Here is a 13,462-nt window from a genome sequence, read left to right on the forward strand (position 1 = left end):
ACCTTTAACTAATACAGGTATTTTATGCAAAGTTGTGCTGAGAACTCCTTAGTACCTGTAGTCCACCAGCAATGGCTTAAACCTGTGCTTGAATATCATTTTAATGACCAACACATAATCATGTTCCTTGAGAATAAGTATGAACAAATACATTCTCTTGGCTCAGTTTGCTGCAAATGCACACTGGAATTGTAATGATTGGAATGAGGTCAGGCAGGTAGATCTCATGGAGTCAGAGGTCCTTGGTTGGGGCTGTTAACCTGTTCCAATCAGGGAGTCCTGGCTGACAGACATTAAACAGGAGTGGTAGGACTCCTGCTCACTCTCTGAGACAGTACTGAGCTAGCTGCGTTAGTAACATGTGTAAATAAGTGGTGACTTGGTGACGAGATACTGGCTTTCTGGAATTATTTCACTAATAGTAGACTGGAGTCATGCTGAATCCCAAACAGATTCAGGAATCCGATAATTGAACTAGTTCTACACTGGGCAGTTGATGAATGACTAGCTGGTCTGGAATTTTAATGGGATGTGTCAGAATAAATCTGTCATGAGGACCAGATAAAGCTGACACATTGGCTAGTTTTATAAACAGTGAAAGCTTGCCAGTGATCTCTGCTGGTATGTAATCTGGAGGGTTTTAACTGGTTAACCTCCAGCTGTTGTCCTGTGTATGCCTGAGGTCCATAAACTTTGGATTTTGTCAATCTGCTTCCAAATTCTTTAAGTTTAAGTAGAGTTTTCAGATGCAAGTCTGTGTCTTGTACACAGACAGTATGTGATCTTTCTCAGAACTTGGAGACTCGTGCTGAGTCTTTGCAGGAGTCATTTGCCTTGTTGATGAAAATTCCATGTTCACACCATATTGAATATGTGTTATTGCTTTGATATGCTCTTTTGTTCCAAAGCACCTCAGTGCTGAAGGAAAAGAACCCTAAAGATAGGTCATTACTTTGACCATTGGTTTTGAAAGCTATGCAGGTCCTTGTTTTTGTATGTTTAGAGTATTTTGTAGTAAATGTCTTATTTCATTACTGTATTTTTTTTTGTTTTTTAGGTATCTGTTAATAGTGCAGGTAAGCATGCAGCAGAATTAAATTTCAAGATATAGAAAACTGGCAGATGTTTTACACGTCAGAATCACTTTTTAAAAAAAGATTCAACAATGTACCTTGGTTGGGCTTTTCAAACATTTGGCTTGCTTGTAATAAGTTGGTTGCAGAAAACAAAGTTTTACTGTGCCTCCAGGAGTGTTAATTTTCAGAATAAGCTTAAAATATTAAAGTTCATATGAAAAAAAGGTTTTATTTTCTTCCCTCTTCAGGCCTGCCATTTTCACAAATAACACAAACAATTCCAGGTCTCTACTAACAACATTTTGGAACTAGCTTATTAATGTACAAGAGTACTATACTTACACAAAGAGCAATAGGACTCACTGTATGCTTAATATCACCTGTAGCTTCCAAATGACCTGGTTAAATTGATGTGTTTGCACCTTATTATGATTCATACCTTCTTTAATTTAATAAGTGGGTTAAAATAAACCTGTATTTGTAGCATATTATGAAGAATCCATCTTCTTTTAAACGTGTTTAATTGTTTAACTCTAATTGTTTATTGTTTTTGTGAAATGTTGCTATTAAGATTCTCTTATTCACAATTCTGGGTTTAAAGTGCAATATTAGACCTAATTGCTGATTAATTTGCCTGGAGGTTTACAAACTGCAGGCTTAGCATTAGTACCTGAGCACTGATTATATATTTTTGTGGCCTCTAAATACCTATATTTACTGAAACTGTGGATGAAAGGTGGACACCAAGTAGAAGTTTTTGGGTTGGGTTGGCTCGGGGACACTGTAAGAGATCACATAGATTATCTTGCAAATGTACTGAAGAGGAGGGATGCCCTCTACCTGCAGGGGTGAAGGAGTCCGTCTCACCATTCTATCCCTTTCACCTCCCAACACCTATTGCTGTTTTGTCTGATGTCTTATTCCTTCTTCAGACCAGAGGGTTCCTGAGAAACATATTGACAGAAGGAGGTGGTCATGTTGTGATTAGTAATCTAAAATCCCAGACTTGCTTTCTGGGGTCATGGGTTTGAATCCCAACATGCTAATTAGTGGAAATTTAAATACAATTAAAGTCTGGAAGAAAAAGTGAGCCTCATGGTAACCACTGTCAAATGTCATAAAAAACCCACCTGGTTCACTAATGTGAGGGAAAACTGTTGTCCTTGTCTGGTCTGGCCCCCATGTGACTCCAGACCTGCAGCAATTTGGTTGATCTTAACTGCCTCTATCTCTGGGTAATTAGGGATGGGCAATAAATACAGGCCTAAACCAGCATGCTGACATCTCACCAATTACAAGACTTTTTGAAAATAACAAGTATTTCCTTATCTCCAGATTATGCCTACAAGGTCAGTAACATAACATTCACTTTTTAAAGTGAGGTCCTCAGAGAATTTCCAATTTAACTGTTGATAAAGTGTTGGTGAAGTCTTGACAAAGCATTCCATTGTGTTTTAAAAATACTCTTCAAAGCTCCCACGTAATAAGAAGCAAATAGAAACAATGTATGCCTTTAAGTTGTGCTGAAAATCCTTAGCAGTGATGCATTTAGTCCGAGTCAGCTTGTTACTAAGGACATGGTATTGCATTGAATCCTCTCCACAAGCCATGTGGTTTCCATGGAAAAATCTAATAAATTTAAGTGGTAAGTAACCACTTAATCTTGTTGGCAGTAATTTCAGCACATATCAACTCCTTTTTCCTAGTGGGTTCTTGTTGTAAGCCCAAATGAATCCAGTACTTCACCTTAACACCCTATCTTGACCATGAGATATAGCAGCAGAACTAGGCTATTCAGCCCATAGTGGATGCAGTTCTGAACTCCATTCTCCTGCCTTCTCCCTCTAACCCTTGATCCTCTTCTAATCAAAAACGTACCTATCTCTGTCTTAAAGACACTTAATGAGCTGGCCTGCTCAGCCCTCAACAACACATTATGTTCCCTGTAACTTTATTTTGGATATGTAGTTTAGTCATCTGAGGGAGTGCAAGGTTCATTGACTAACTGGCTACAGTATGGTGCAAAAGGCATCTGCAATGCACCTGGAATCCTTGTTCTGACAGTAATCATGTATGGAGGCTTGTCTCCTTGCCTTTACCCACAGTTTATGTGGAATTCAAGTTTGTGTCCTTTAAATAGTTGTAAATAGTTGTCTCCCTCTCTCATGCCCCTGTGGTCTATGGCTGATTACCAGTATCATCCTAGCCCCATACATGTTTAGAAATTTTAGTTGCATATTTGTACTTAATTTTTTAAAAAAACATACAGAACTAATTGTATTTTTTCTTTATAACAGAGGAGTATGAAGAAGCTTTGAAGGTAATTATACAAAGTTTAACTACTGAATCATTTAATGCTGTGTCACTTGGTGTTGCATCAATCCTGTACTTTCTGATTAATAACTATGTGTGAAAACTCAGCAGCATTATTAGAAGGAAAATAGTTCAGATTAAGATAATAGAGATGACCTTTCTATACTGGCCTGGTTACTTCATTATAACCAAATATGGATGTAGGTTTGCTCGCTAAGGTGGAAGGTTCTATTTCAGACATTCCGTCACCATACTAGGTAACATCTTCAATGAGCCTCCGAATGAAGCACTGGTGCTGTAACCTGCGTTCTATTTGTATGTTTGAGTTTCCTGGGGTTGGTGATGTCTTTTCCTGTGGTGACATCATTTCCTATAGTGATGTCATTTCCACTTCTTTTTCTCAAGATGTGGTAAATGGGCTCCAGGTCAATGTGTTTGTTGATGGAGTTCCAGTTAGAATGCCATGCTTCTAGGAATTCTTGTGCGTGTCTCTGTTTGGCTTGTCCTCTGATGGATGTGTTGTCCCAGTCAAAGTGGTGTCCTTCCTTATCTGTATGTAAGGATACTAGTGGGAGTGGGTCATGTCGTTTTGTGGCTAGTTGATGTTCATGTGTCCTGCTGGCTAGTTATCTGCCTGTTTGTCCAATGTAGTGTTTGTTACAGTTCTTGCACGGTATTTTGTATATGACATTAGTTTTGTTTGGTGTCTGTATCGGGTCTTTCAAGTTCATTCGCTGCTGTTTTCGTGTGTTGGTGGATTTGTGGGCTGCCATGATGCCAAGGGGTCTCAGTAGCCTGGCAATCATTTCCGATTTCTGAACAACAAACCCAAACAAGCAAACAAAACGTGTCCAGAAACCTTAGCATCTCTCCTTGACATCAGACATCTTGGAAATGAATGCCAGACTACTCAGATCCCTTGGCATCACAGTAGCCCACAAACCCACCAACACACTAAAACAGCAGCTAATGAACTTTAAAGACCTTACACAGACACCAAACAAAACTAATATCATTTACAAAATACCTTAGAAGAAATGTAACCAACACTACATTGGACAAACAGGCAGAAAACTAGCCACCAGGATACATGAACATCAATTCGCCACAAAAAGACATGACCCACTCCCACAAGTATCCTTCCATACAGATGAGGAGGGACACCACTTTTGACTGGGACAACACATCCATCCTAGGACAAGCCAGAAAGAGACATGCATGAGAATTCCTAGAAGCATGGCATTCCAACCGGAACCCTATCAACAACACATTGACTTGAATCCCATTTCCCACTCCCTGAGAAAAAGAATAGGAAATGACATCAGCATAGGAAATTATACAACCACAGGAAATGATGTCATCGACCCAAGGAAACCCAAACTTAGAAAGTGGGCTAAACCCCCAGTGCTTCATCCAGAGGCTCACTGAAGACGTTAGCCAGTATAGTGATGAAACGTCTGAAAATGAACCTTCCAGCTCAGCGAGCAAACCTACATCCAGGACTCACTTGAATTTTCATTGATGATCCTCTCCATTTTAGTGTGGTTAATACTGGTTGAGCTTCCCAATTTGCCAAACATTGTTGATGCCTCTATCAAAATTAGTCCCCATTTTTATTCTTTGTTGGAGTGGAAGAGTCAAGGCTTCCATTTCTTAGCTGATTTTAATGCTGTTGAATGAATTTGAATTTGAAAGAGATGCATTTTTGTTCAGTTTCCTTTTCTTCCGTAGAGTGTGTTCCTATTTCCAGGTCTGTCTAGTTAATGTTGATGTTCATGTGCTTGACCTCACAAATTGGTTTTTCTGCAAGCATTTTTTGCTTGCATTTTTCTTTGTTTACACCCAAAAGAACAAGCAACGATGCTTCCATATCAGTTGCCTAATTATTTGCTTAGCTAACCCTGAGGGAAGTAAGAGATAATATTGTAAGATGTGACTTGTCTTCCACAAGTAAACCAGTTCAGGCTCACAACCTGGTGAAACTTGTATTAGTATCCTCTCACCAAATATTACAGTCTCATAAACAACTTGGTCCCTACTCCCTGCTGAATACCAGTCTCCTTTGATTTTAAAAAGTGCACTAAAAGAACCTTTTTCAAGATTAAATATTTGAAGTTCAACATATATTTTACTTGTAGTAAAATACTTCCAAGATTGCAAGAAATAGTGGATTGCAAGAAAAGAAATTTGTGGAATGTCTCAACATGGCCTTTTGGAGCAACTTGTGGTGGAGCCCACTAGGGAACAGGCAGTACTGGACCTAGTGTTGTGTAATGAGGCAGACTTGATCAAGGAGTTTAAGGTGAAGGAACCCTTAGGAGATAGTCATCATAATATGATTGAATTTACTCTACAATTTGAGAGGGGCAATACAGAATCAGAGGTAATAGTATTACAGCTGAATAAAGGCAATTACAGAGGCATGAGGAAGTAGCTGGGTAGAATTGACTGGGACCGGAGCCTAGCAGGAAAGACATTGGAACAGCAATGGCAGGGGTATCTGGGAGTAATTCTGGAGGCACAGCAGAGATTCATCCCAAGGCAAAAGCAGCATGGTACAGGGAGGATGAGGCAACCACAGCTGACTAGGGAAGTCAAAGATAGCATGAAAGCAAATAATGTGGCAAAGGGGAGAGGATTGGGAAGCTTACAAAGACCAACAGAGGGCAACAATAAAAAAAAGACAATGAAGATTAAATATGAGGGTAAGCTAGCCAGTAATATAAAGGAAGACTAAGAGTTTCTTTAGATATATAAAAGGCAAAAGAGAGGTAAAAGTGGACATTGGGCTGCTGGAAAATGACGCTGGAGAGATAGTAGTGGCGAACAAGGAATACTTGGAACTATATGGTAAAATAGGGCAAAGTCAGCATAGTTTCATCAGGGGAGATCATGCCTAACAAATCTGCTAGAATTCTTTGAGGAAGTAATGGACAGGTTAGACCAAGGAGACTCAATGGATGTTATCTACCTGAACTTCAAGAAAGCCTTTGCGAAGATGCTGCACAAAAGGCAACAGAGTAAGATAAATGCCTATGGTGTCAGAGACAAGGTGCTAGCACGGATAGAAGCTTGGCTGTCTGGCAGATAGCAGAGAGTGGGGATAAAAGGGTCCTTCTCAGGGTGGCAGCTGGTGACAAGTGGTGTTCCACAAGGCTTAGTGTTGGGACCACAACGTTTTATACATTAATGATCGAGATCATGGAACTGTGGGCATTCTGGCTAAGTTTGCAGATGATACAAAGATAGTTAGAGGGAACAGTAGCATTGAGGATGCGGAGAGTCTGCAGAAGGATTTGGATAGGTTGGGAGAGTGAGCAAAGAAGTGGCAGATGGAGTACCAAGTGGAAAGTGTGAGGTCATGCACTTTGGTAGGAAGAGTAGAGGCATGGACTACTTTCTGAATGGGGAGAAAATTCAGAAATCTGAAGTGCAGAGAGACTTGAGAGTTCTCGTCCAAGATTCTCTCAAGGTAAATTTTCAGGTTGAGTCAGTAGTTAGGAAGGCAAATGCAATGATGGCATTTATTTTGAGAGGAGTTGAATATAAAAGCAGGGATGTACTTCTGAGGCTCGATAAGGCTCTGGTCAGATGCCATTTGGAATATTGTGTGTAGTTTTGGGCCCCATATCTCAGGAAGGATGTACTTGCCTTGGAGTGTGTTCGAAGTAAATTCATGAGAATGCTCCCAGGAATGAACAGCTTAATGTATGAGGAACGTTTCAGGACTCTGGGTCTATACTCGATGGAGTTTAGAAGGATGAGGGGGGGACCTATTTGAATCATACAGAATACTGAATGGCCTGGACAGAGTAGATGTCAGGAAGGCGTTACCATTGGTAAGAGAGACTAGGACCCAAAGGCCATAGCCTTAGAGTAAGGGAAGACCTTTTAGAATGGAGATAAGGAGAAATTTCTTCAGTCAGAGAGTGGGTAATGTATGGGAGTCATTACCATAGAAGGCTGTGGAGGCCACATCATTGAATATATTTAAGACTGATATGGGTTCTTGAGAATAAAGGGTTACGGGGAGAAAGCAGGAGAATGGTTTTGAGCAACTTATTAGCCATGTTTGAATGGCGAAGCAGAGTCGATGGGCTGAGTGGTCTAATTTCTGCTCCTGTGTCTTTATGGTCTTAATATTGCGACCTTTATCTTATTACTGTTATTTGTGCTTCTTCTAATTAGAGTGCAGTTAAACAAGGAAATCAGATTCAAATGAATGTTTATGAAGTAACGCAACTGAAGGAAAAAGTGGAAAGCCAGTGTGCAAAACGAACCTTTGAAAATAATGAAAAGAAAGAGTCTCAGAATAAGAAGGCTAAGAAAAAAGAAATGAAACATTATTCACAGTTGATGAAATGCATTGGCCAAGGCATGAAGGTCACAGAAGAAGCTAAAGGAAAGGTAAAGTATTTTTTATGAAGTGCTAAAAATTTCACAGTTGAACAGCTTTGCCGGATATGGGAGAGCGAGGTGGACATTGAGATCTTTTCTGGAATATGAGAGTCTATCTGGAAAAGTGCAAGAAGGATCTTGATTTGCAACAGGACCCATGCCTTGCAATTGAAGATTCTCCACAGGGTCCATCTGGCCCCACACTGCCTTGCCTTCTTCAATGTGTCCTAAATGTAAAGTGTGCATAGGCATGCTTATGCATTGTCTTCGGTCCTGCCACAGAATACTGGAGTGCTGTGGTAGGCAAAATAGAGAAGGCCTTGGGGATGGAGGTGGACATGGACCTGGTATTTCTCCTTCTTGGCTTTGTTAATTCTCTTTCATTAGATGCACACAAATAAAAGCTTTTCAGTATCCTCACTTTTTGTGCCAGAAAGAACATTCTATTGGGGTGGGTGTGGGACAACCCCCCCAGGGCTGGCAGGCTGGTATAAGCTGGTCATGGAGCACATTCCCTTGGACTTTCTGACGAGTATGGTGCACCGTAAAATTGAGAATTTCTATAAGACGTGGCGGCCCTTTTTGGGCTCTCTGGGTGCAGATTTGTCTGCCATACTAAGAGCCTTTATATAGCCATGGCAATTCTAAGTAATGGGTTTGGTATTCAGAGGGGAGGAACTACGAACAGCTGAATATGTATAAACTTATGCGCTCGATGATTGATGGCTATTGCTTTATTTTGCTGAGCTGTGTTACAGTTGTTATCATTATTATTATAGTTAAGACTTTACGATTAACTAAGCTGAAAAAAGTATTATAATTTAACTTTTTTAAATATTGGTTTGAATTGTTTGGCTTTGTATGTGTTGTGATATTCAAAAGGAAAGAAAAAATTCCTTTCAATAAAAATATTAAAAAAAGAAATTTCTAAGTCAAAAAAGTAAGTTAAATGTAAATACTGAATATTGCTAGCCTTTGATATTCATAATGCAATTGAACAAAGGATCCCTTCAGAGCCATGCCTTTTCTTTTATTCCTCTTAATACTTCTATATTACTTTCCTGACTTGGAGGCCTGCTGCTTGTTGTGATTTTTTTTTGCTATTAGGCCTTTTATTTTGAAACCTCCTCTGTCACTTTTCAAGAGGCTCATCATTCCACAATAAGGAATGCGTGACCTGCTTTCAGTTTGTGTGTTATAATTTGGCTAGCCAGACAGCATTGTGAAAACCACCTGTAAAGGAGATACGAGAATTCTTCCCTGTGAAAACTTGCATGACTTTAGCTTCCTTAAGGCACCTAACATAGAATGCCAAACCACCGACTTTGAGCGGATTAAATTGTAGGCATGGACGATATATCATTATTGCATCTTGTTGATGTTTCACTTTTTATTGTTCCACAAATCTATCTGTCTTGAATTAACTGGTAACAAATAAGTAACAGCGAAAATAAACAAGTTCTGAGGAAGGGTCACTGGATCCGAAACGTTAACTCTGATTTCTCTTCGCAGATGTTGCCAGACATCCTGAGTTTTTCCAGCAACTTCTGTTTTTGCAAGTAACAACTACTGATGCTTGTTTACCTAGTATTTGAAGCTTTCTCTCTCCTATCTTAACACTGCAGCCACTCAAGGTATAACTGTCTGTGCTGTTTTATTTTCTTTTCGTTTAGAAAATGTAGTAACTTGGTGTGCTTATCAATATTCTTATAGGTGCTGTCAAAAAATGTAGATCAAAGCAAGGAAAATTGGCGATTGCCTCCAGTTTGGTTCACACGTTACATGGAAACAGTAAGTATCGGCGTTTCTGTTGTTCAGGTGGGATTAAAAGGCATAAATTGAAAAGTCTTATTAATGATGTTAAGTCTCAGTAGCTAAGAGCACACGTTGGATAGAGGTTGGGCTGTAATTTTGCAACACTGTTTGTATTAATGTCTGTGTGAGACTGTATTGCTAAAATGTCTTCAGTTTCTGTCCTTCTAATTCTAAAGCATGATATTACAGCTGCAGTGAAGGGAATGCATGTCTAAGTACTCTAACCTGATGTCTCCAAACCACTGCAATTTTTACAGTGGGTAACTAGTATGAGGATGACACAATCTTGTATTTCTGAATCTCCCTTTCATTACTTTGTAGCAGACTTGTCTTTTTTTTTGATGTTGTAGGGATGGCTTGTTCTTGCCATTCAAAGGACAGTTCATGCCATTTTTGATTTTGATGATAAGACCTGAGTGACATGGTATCAAAACCTTGAAGATATTACCATAAAATTATAAAGCAGTGCTGTTGCCTAACCGTAATGATATAAATGTTGCTGACAGACATCAATAACAGAATATTCCTTGCTTCCTGTGATGGGAACGCAATGAGTAGCGTCACTTGATAGTTACTTTCTTGGTGTTGTTAAATCCAACTGAATTATGCCTACAGTTTTAAGATGAAAATAGGTACTTCCTTCCATTATTGTAGAAGAGGGAACTTGCATTTGCATGCACCTTTCTTGACTTCAGCACATCATAAAGAAATTCAAAGAAATCGAAGGATAAACAGGTAACAGAGATTAATGATCAGATAATCAGATCTATTTTGCTTCTACTAACTGTAGAATAAATATTGGCCAGAATACTTGAAAAATCCCTAAATTTCTTTGAATACTTGAATTTAATTTAAAAAAAAATCTATTAAAAATCTTTCAGGTGAGACATCAAACATAGTTATAAAGTGTTGAGCAAGAATACATTGCTAAAAGTCTCCGAGCCTTGAATCCGTGACCTTGGCTATCAAGGCCAAGGCCTATTAGTGAAAACCTCGAGGTGACAGTTCCTACTGGTACTTTCATTATGTGTAATTCAAATTCATTCCTATATGACAGATTAAACCAAATGGATTTGAAAGCTTTGCTTCATTTGTTTGACATAATAAGACTCCAATTGCTTGGAACAAAAATGCTAATTCTATTTAGGAAAGTTCCAATAATTTAAGTCAATTTTGCTCTTTGTGATCATTACAACAGCATGCTGTTACACTGGACAGTTATATGAATAACATAAGTACAGGTAACTGAAAGCAAATTACGCAAAAGCTTTTGGAACCAGACATTGATAGAAAATTCTGTGAATTTTCAGTGAATTGATCTCTATTCACGTAACTTGATGTTTCTTTACTATGGATTGTTGGTTTACACAATACTGTAGTTGGTTAGGCCAAGAGATGAAATGGAAGATGATAGTATAACCTCAGTATTTCTGTGTAGACTTGGCATTCAACCAGATACCTTCCCAGTCTGATCTGAGGCCTACTCGAGACAGAGGTTACTTAGTTTATCAAGGTTAATTACTAGCAAAATGGTGCTGGGGCATTGCACTTATCATCTGTTCCTGGACTGCGTTAGGGAAGGCATGGGTAGTGAATTATTGAGTGAACTTTACTGCATGATGCCTGTACATCTGACAACTAGTAAGGACAGGATCGACTGCCTTGTGATGCCCTGGCAGTTTAAGTGATGACTAATATTTTCAATCTACGTTGAGGTATAAAGAATGTCTCCTTCGTTGGGGTATTGGAGATTTACCAAAAGGTATAGAATGAGACTTCAACTTGATTCATAAAACAGGGTGTGGAATTACAATTTAACTAAAAGAACAGAATAGATATTTTCACTATTCGAACTCAAAAACTGGAAGGGCAAATATTTATTAATTCATAGAGACATGAAGGTCAGTTCTGCTGTTGATCAGTGCCTGAAAGGAAACTGTTGATTCTGTCCAAACACATTTACATGGGTTCCAAATTGGCTGCCATTCCTGATAATAGATATTTCACCCTAAATTTGTATGGCTAGATTCAAGGCAGGTTTATCAAAGGACTTCTGAATTTGTCATTTGTAACATCTGAGGATCAGTTTCACATTGAACTGGTCTTCTGGAAATTTACACAATATTCAAATCCCAGCATTTAATCCTATCTGAATTGAATAAAGTTATCCTATTTATGGTGTTGGTTGATCATGATGAACCTTGAAAACCATTTTAATGGTATTATGAAATATGAAATTATAGTTCTGCTTACTCGTTGCTTTTTTTATATAATTGCACCAAAAAAGAGAGTTAGTGTGAAACAAAGTAGTGGATTCGTAATCTGAAAAACAAAGTGCTGCAAATACTCAGTCTGTCAATAATAGATCTATGAAAAGTGGCAAGTATATAATTTGTTATATTAAAAAAAGCAATATTCTGCTTGACCTGCTAAGTATAGATATACATGCCCAAATCTGGTTACCCAAATCTAGAACTTTTATGTTTTGTCTTTTATCATTTTAAGCAGGTTGTGCTGACACAGGAAAGTTGGGGAAGAGTGGAAGAGTTCTTAAATCTAATGTATAAGAAGTAAATTACTACCAGCAGTGACCATTACCTAGGCTGAAACAAAAACAGAAGTTGCTGGAAAAGCTGAACAAATCTGGCAGGATCTGTGAAAAGAAAGCAGAGTTAACGTTTTGGGTCCAGTGACCCTCCTTCAGAATTGAGATTTCTCTTCACAGATACTGCCAGACCTGCTGAGCTCCCCAGTAACTTCTGTTTTTGTTTCTATTTACCAGCATCTGCAGTTCTTTTGTTTTCATTATCTAAGATGGTTTGGAATCATATTATTTCATTTTCCTGCATCCTCTGTTCACTGTATTTAGACATTCTTTGTAATTCAAATTAAAGCTTGCTGGGTTTTTTTGCCTGCTCTGTGAAAGGCAAGGCGTTGGTTTTGAGAGTGCACCTGTATTCTCACAAATTAACTCTTTTTGTTCTGTCCCACAAAATGGATTGGGAATATGAAATACCTTTAATTGCTCAATTTTACCTAAATTTATGTTTTCTTTGGTGTTTTGTTTAAAGGCAAACTGTTAAGCTTATTACAATTGTGTTTAGTTATATGCAGATGGAGAGCATTGGGGTTTCACTTAAGCACATTATAAAGAGACACTGAGTGAAACTGTGGTGTGATTGAATAAGAAGGTGTGTGCTTGTCATGTTTCACTCTGTAAATCTATGCAAGAGTTGAGGCTCCTTCACTGGCTCACCTTTCCTGAATAGAACATAAGCTTTTGATACACAGTACTACCAAAGTGCGCCCTGAGGTTGGAATTCATTTGCTTACCCATCATTATTCACAGAAAATCATGGGCAAAACAGCCATGAATTGCCAGCCGTATGTGAGATCCTCCTGGTAGCCATAGGCTCATTGGGATACTGCAATGTATTATAGCTACATTTTAATCTCTGTATCTTTGCGATTTAGAGCTTTGATTATGTACATTCTCATTTTAGTTCAAAGAAAAGCTTGTGAATGAAACAGTTGACAGAATCTGTTGCGACTTCTTTGAGAAGGTGACCATTCAACAGCAGGTGCATGACTCATTCAGTACCTCAGCTGCATGTACTGTTCAAGTTCCAGAGACCTGCACTACACAGATTGGTTACCATGATTGGCTAATGGCTTGTAGCAATTGCCTGACTCGAATTATTGGAATACGCTATCAGTGCAGGTAATGTAAAGTGTAAAATATTTTCTCATTTTAAAATTTGCTTTAGGGGATTTCAAATGAATGAGAAATCAGTGGCATGTGAAATAGGTGACTAATATGCTATCACCTGTTCTGGGCTGCCACCCAAGATTAATTTTAC

The 13,462-nt window shown here is 38.6% G+C and overlaps 1 protein-coding gene across 3 annotated transcripts in view; it reads left to right on the forward strand.

Moving 5' to 3' along the window:
• The window catches only part of nbr1a (NBR1 autophagy cargo receptor a), a 78,747-nt gene that overhangs the window by 22,609 nt on the left and 42,676 nt on the right, over positions 1–13,462 (forward strand). For all 3 annotated transcript variants that reach the window (XM_072561561.1, XM_072561563.1, XM_072561562.1), the window contains exons 3-7: positions 1,058–1,076; positions 3,374–3,396; positions 7,578–7,796; positions 9,501–9,578; positions 13,106–13,323. In XM_072561561.1, the coding sequence (XP_072417662.1) occupies positions 1,058–1,076; positions 3,374–3,396; positions 7,578–7,796; positions 9,501–9,578; positions 13,106–13,323 (557 nt within the window). The remainder of the gene's footprint in view (positions 1–1,057; positions 1,077–3,373; positions 3,397–7,577; positions 7,797–9,500; positions 9,579–13,105; positions 13,324–13,462) is intronic.

The sequence above is a fragment of the Chiloscyllium punctatum genome, chromosome 42 (assembly GCF_047496795.1).
Source record: "Chiloscyllium punctatum isolate Juve2018m chromosome 42, sChiPun1.3, whole genome shotgun sequence".
Taxonomy (NCBI): domain Eukaryota; kingdom Metazoa; phylum Chordata; class Chondrichthyes; order Orectolobiformes; family Hemiscylliidae; genus Chiloscyllium; species Chiloscyllium punctatum.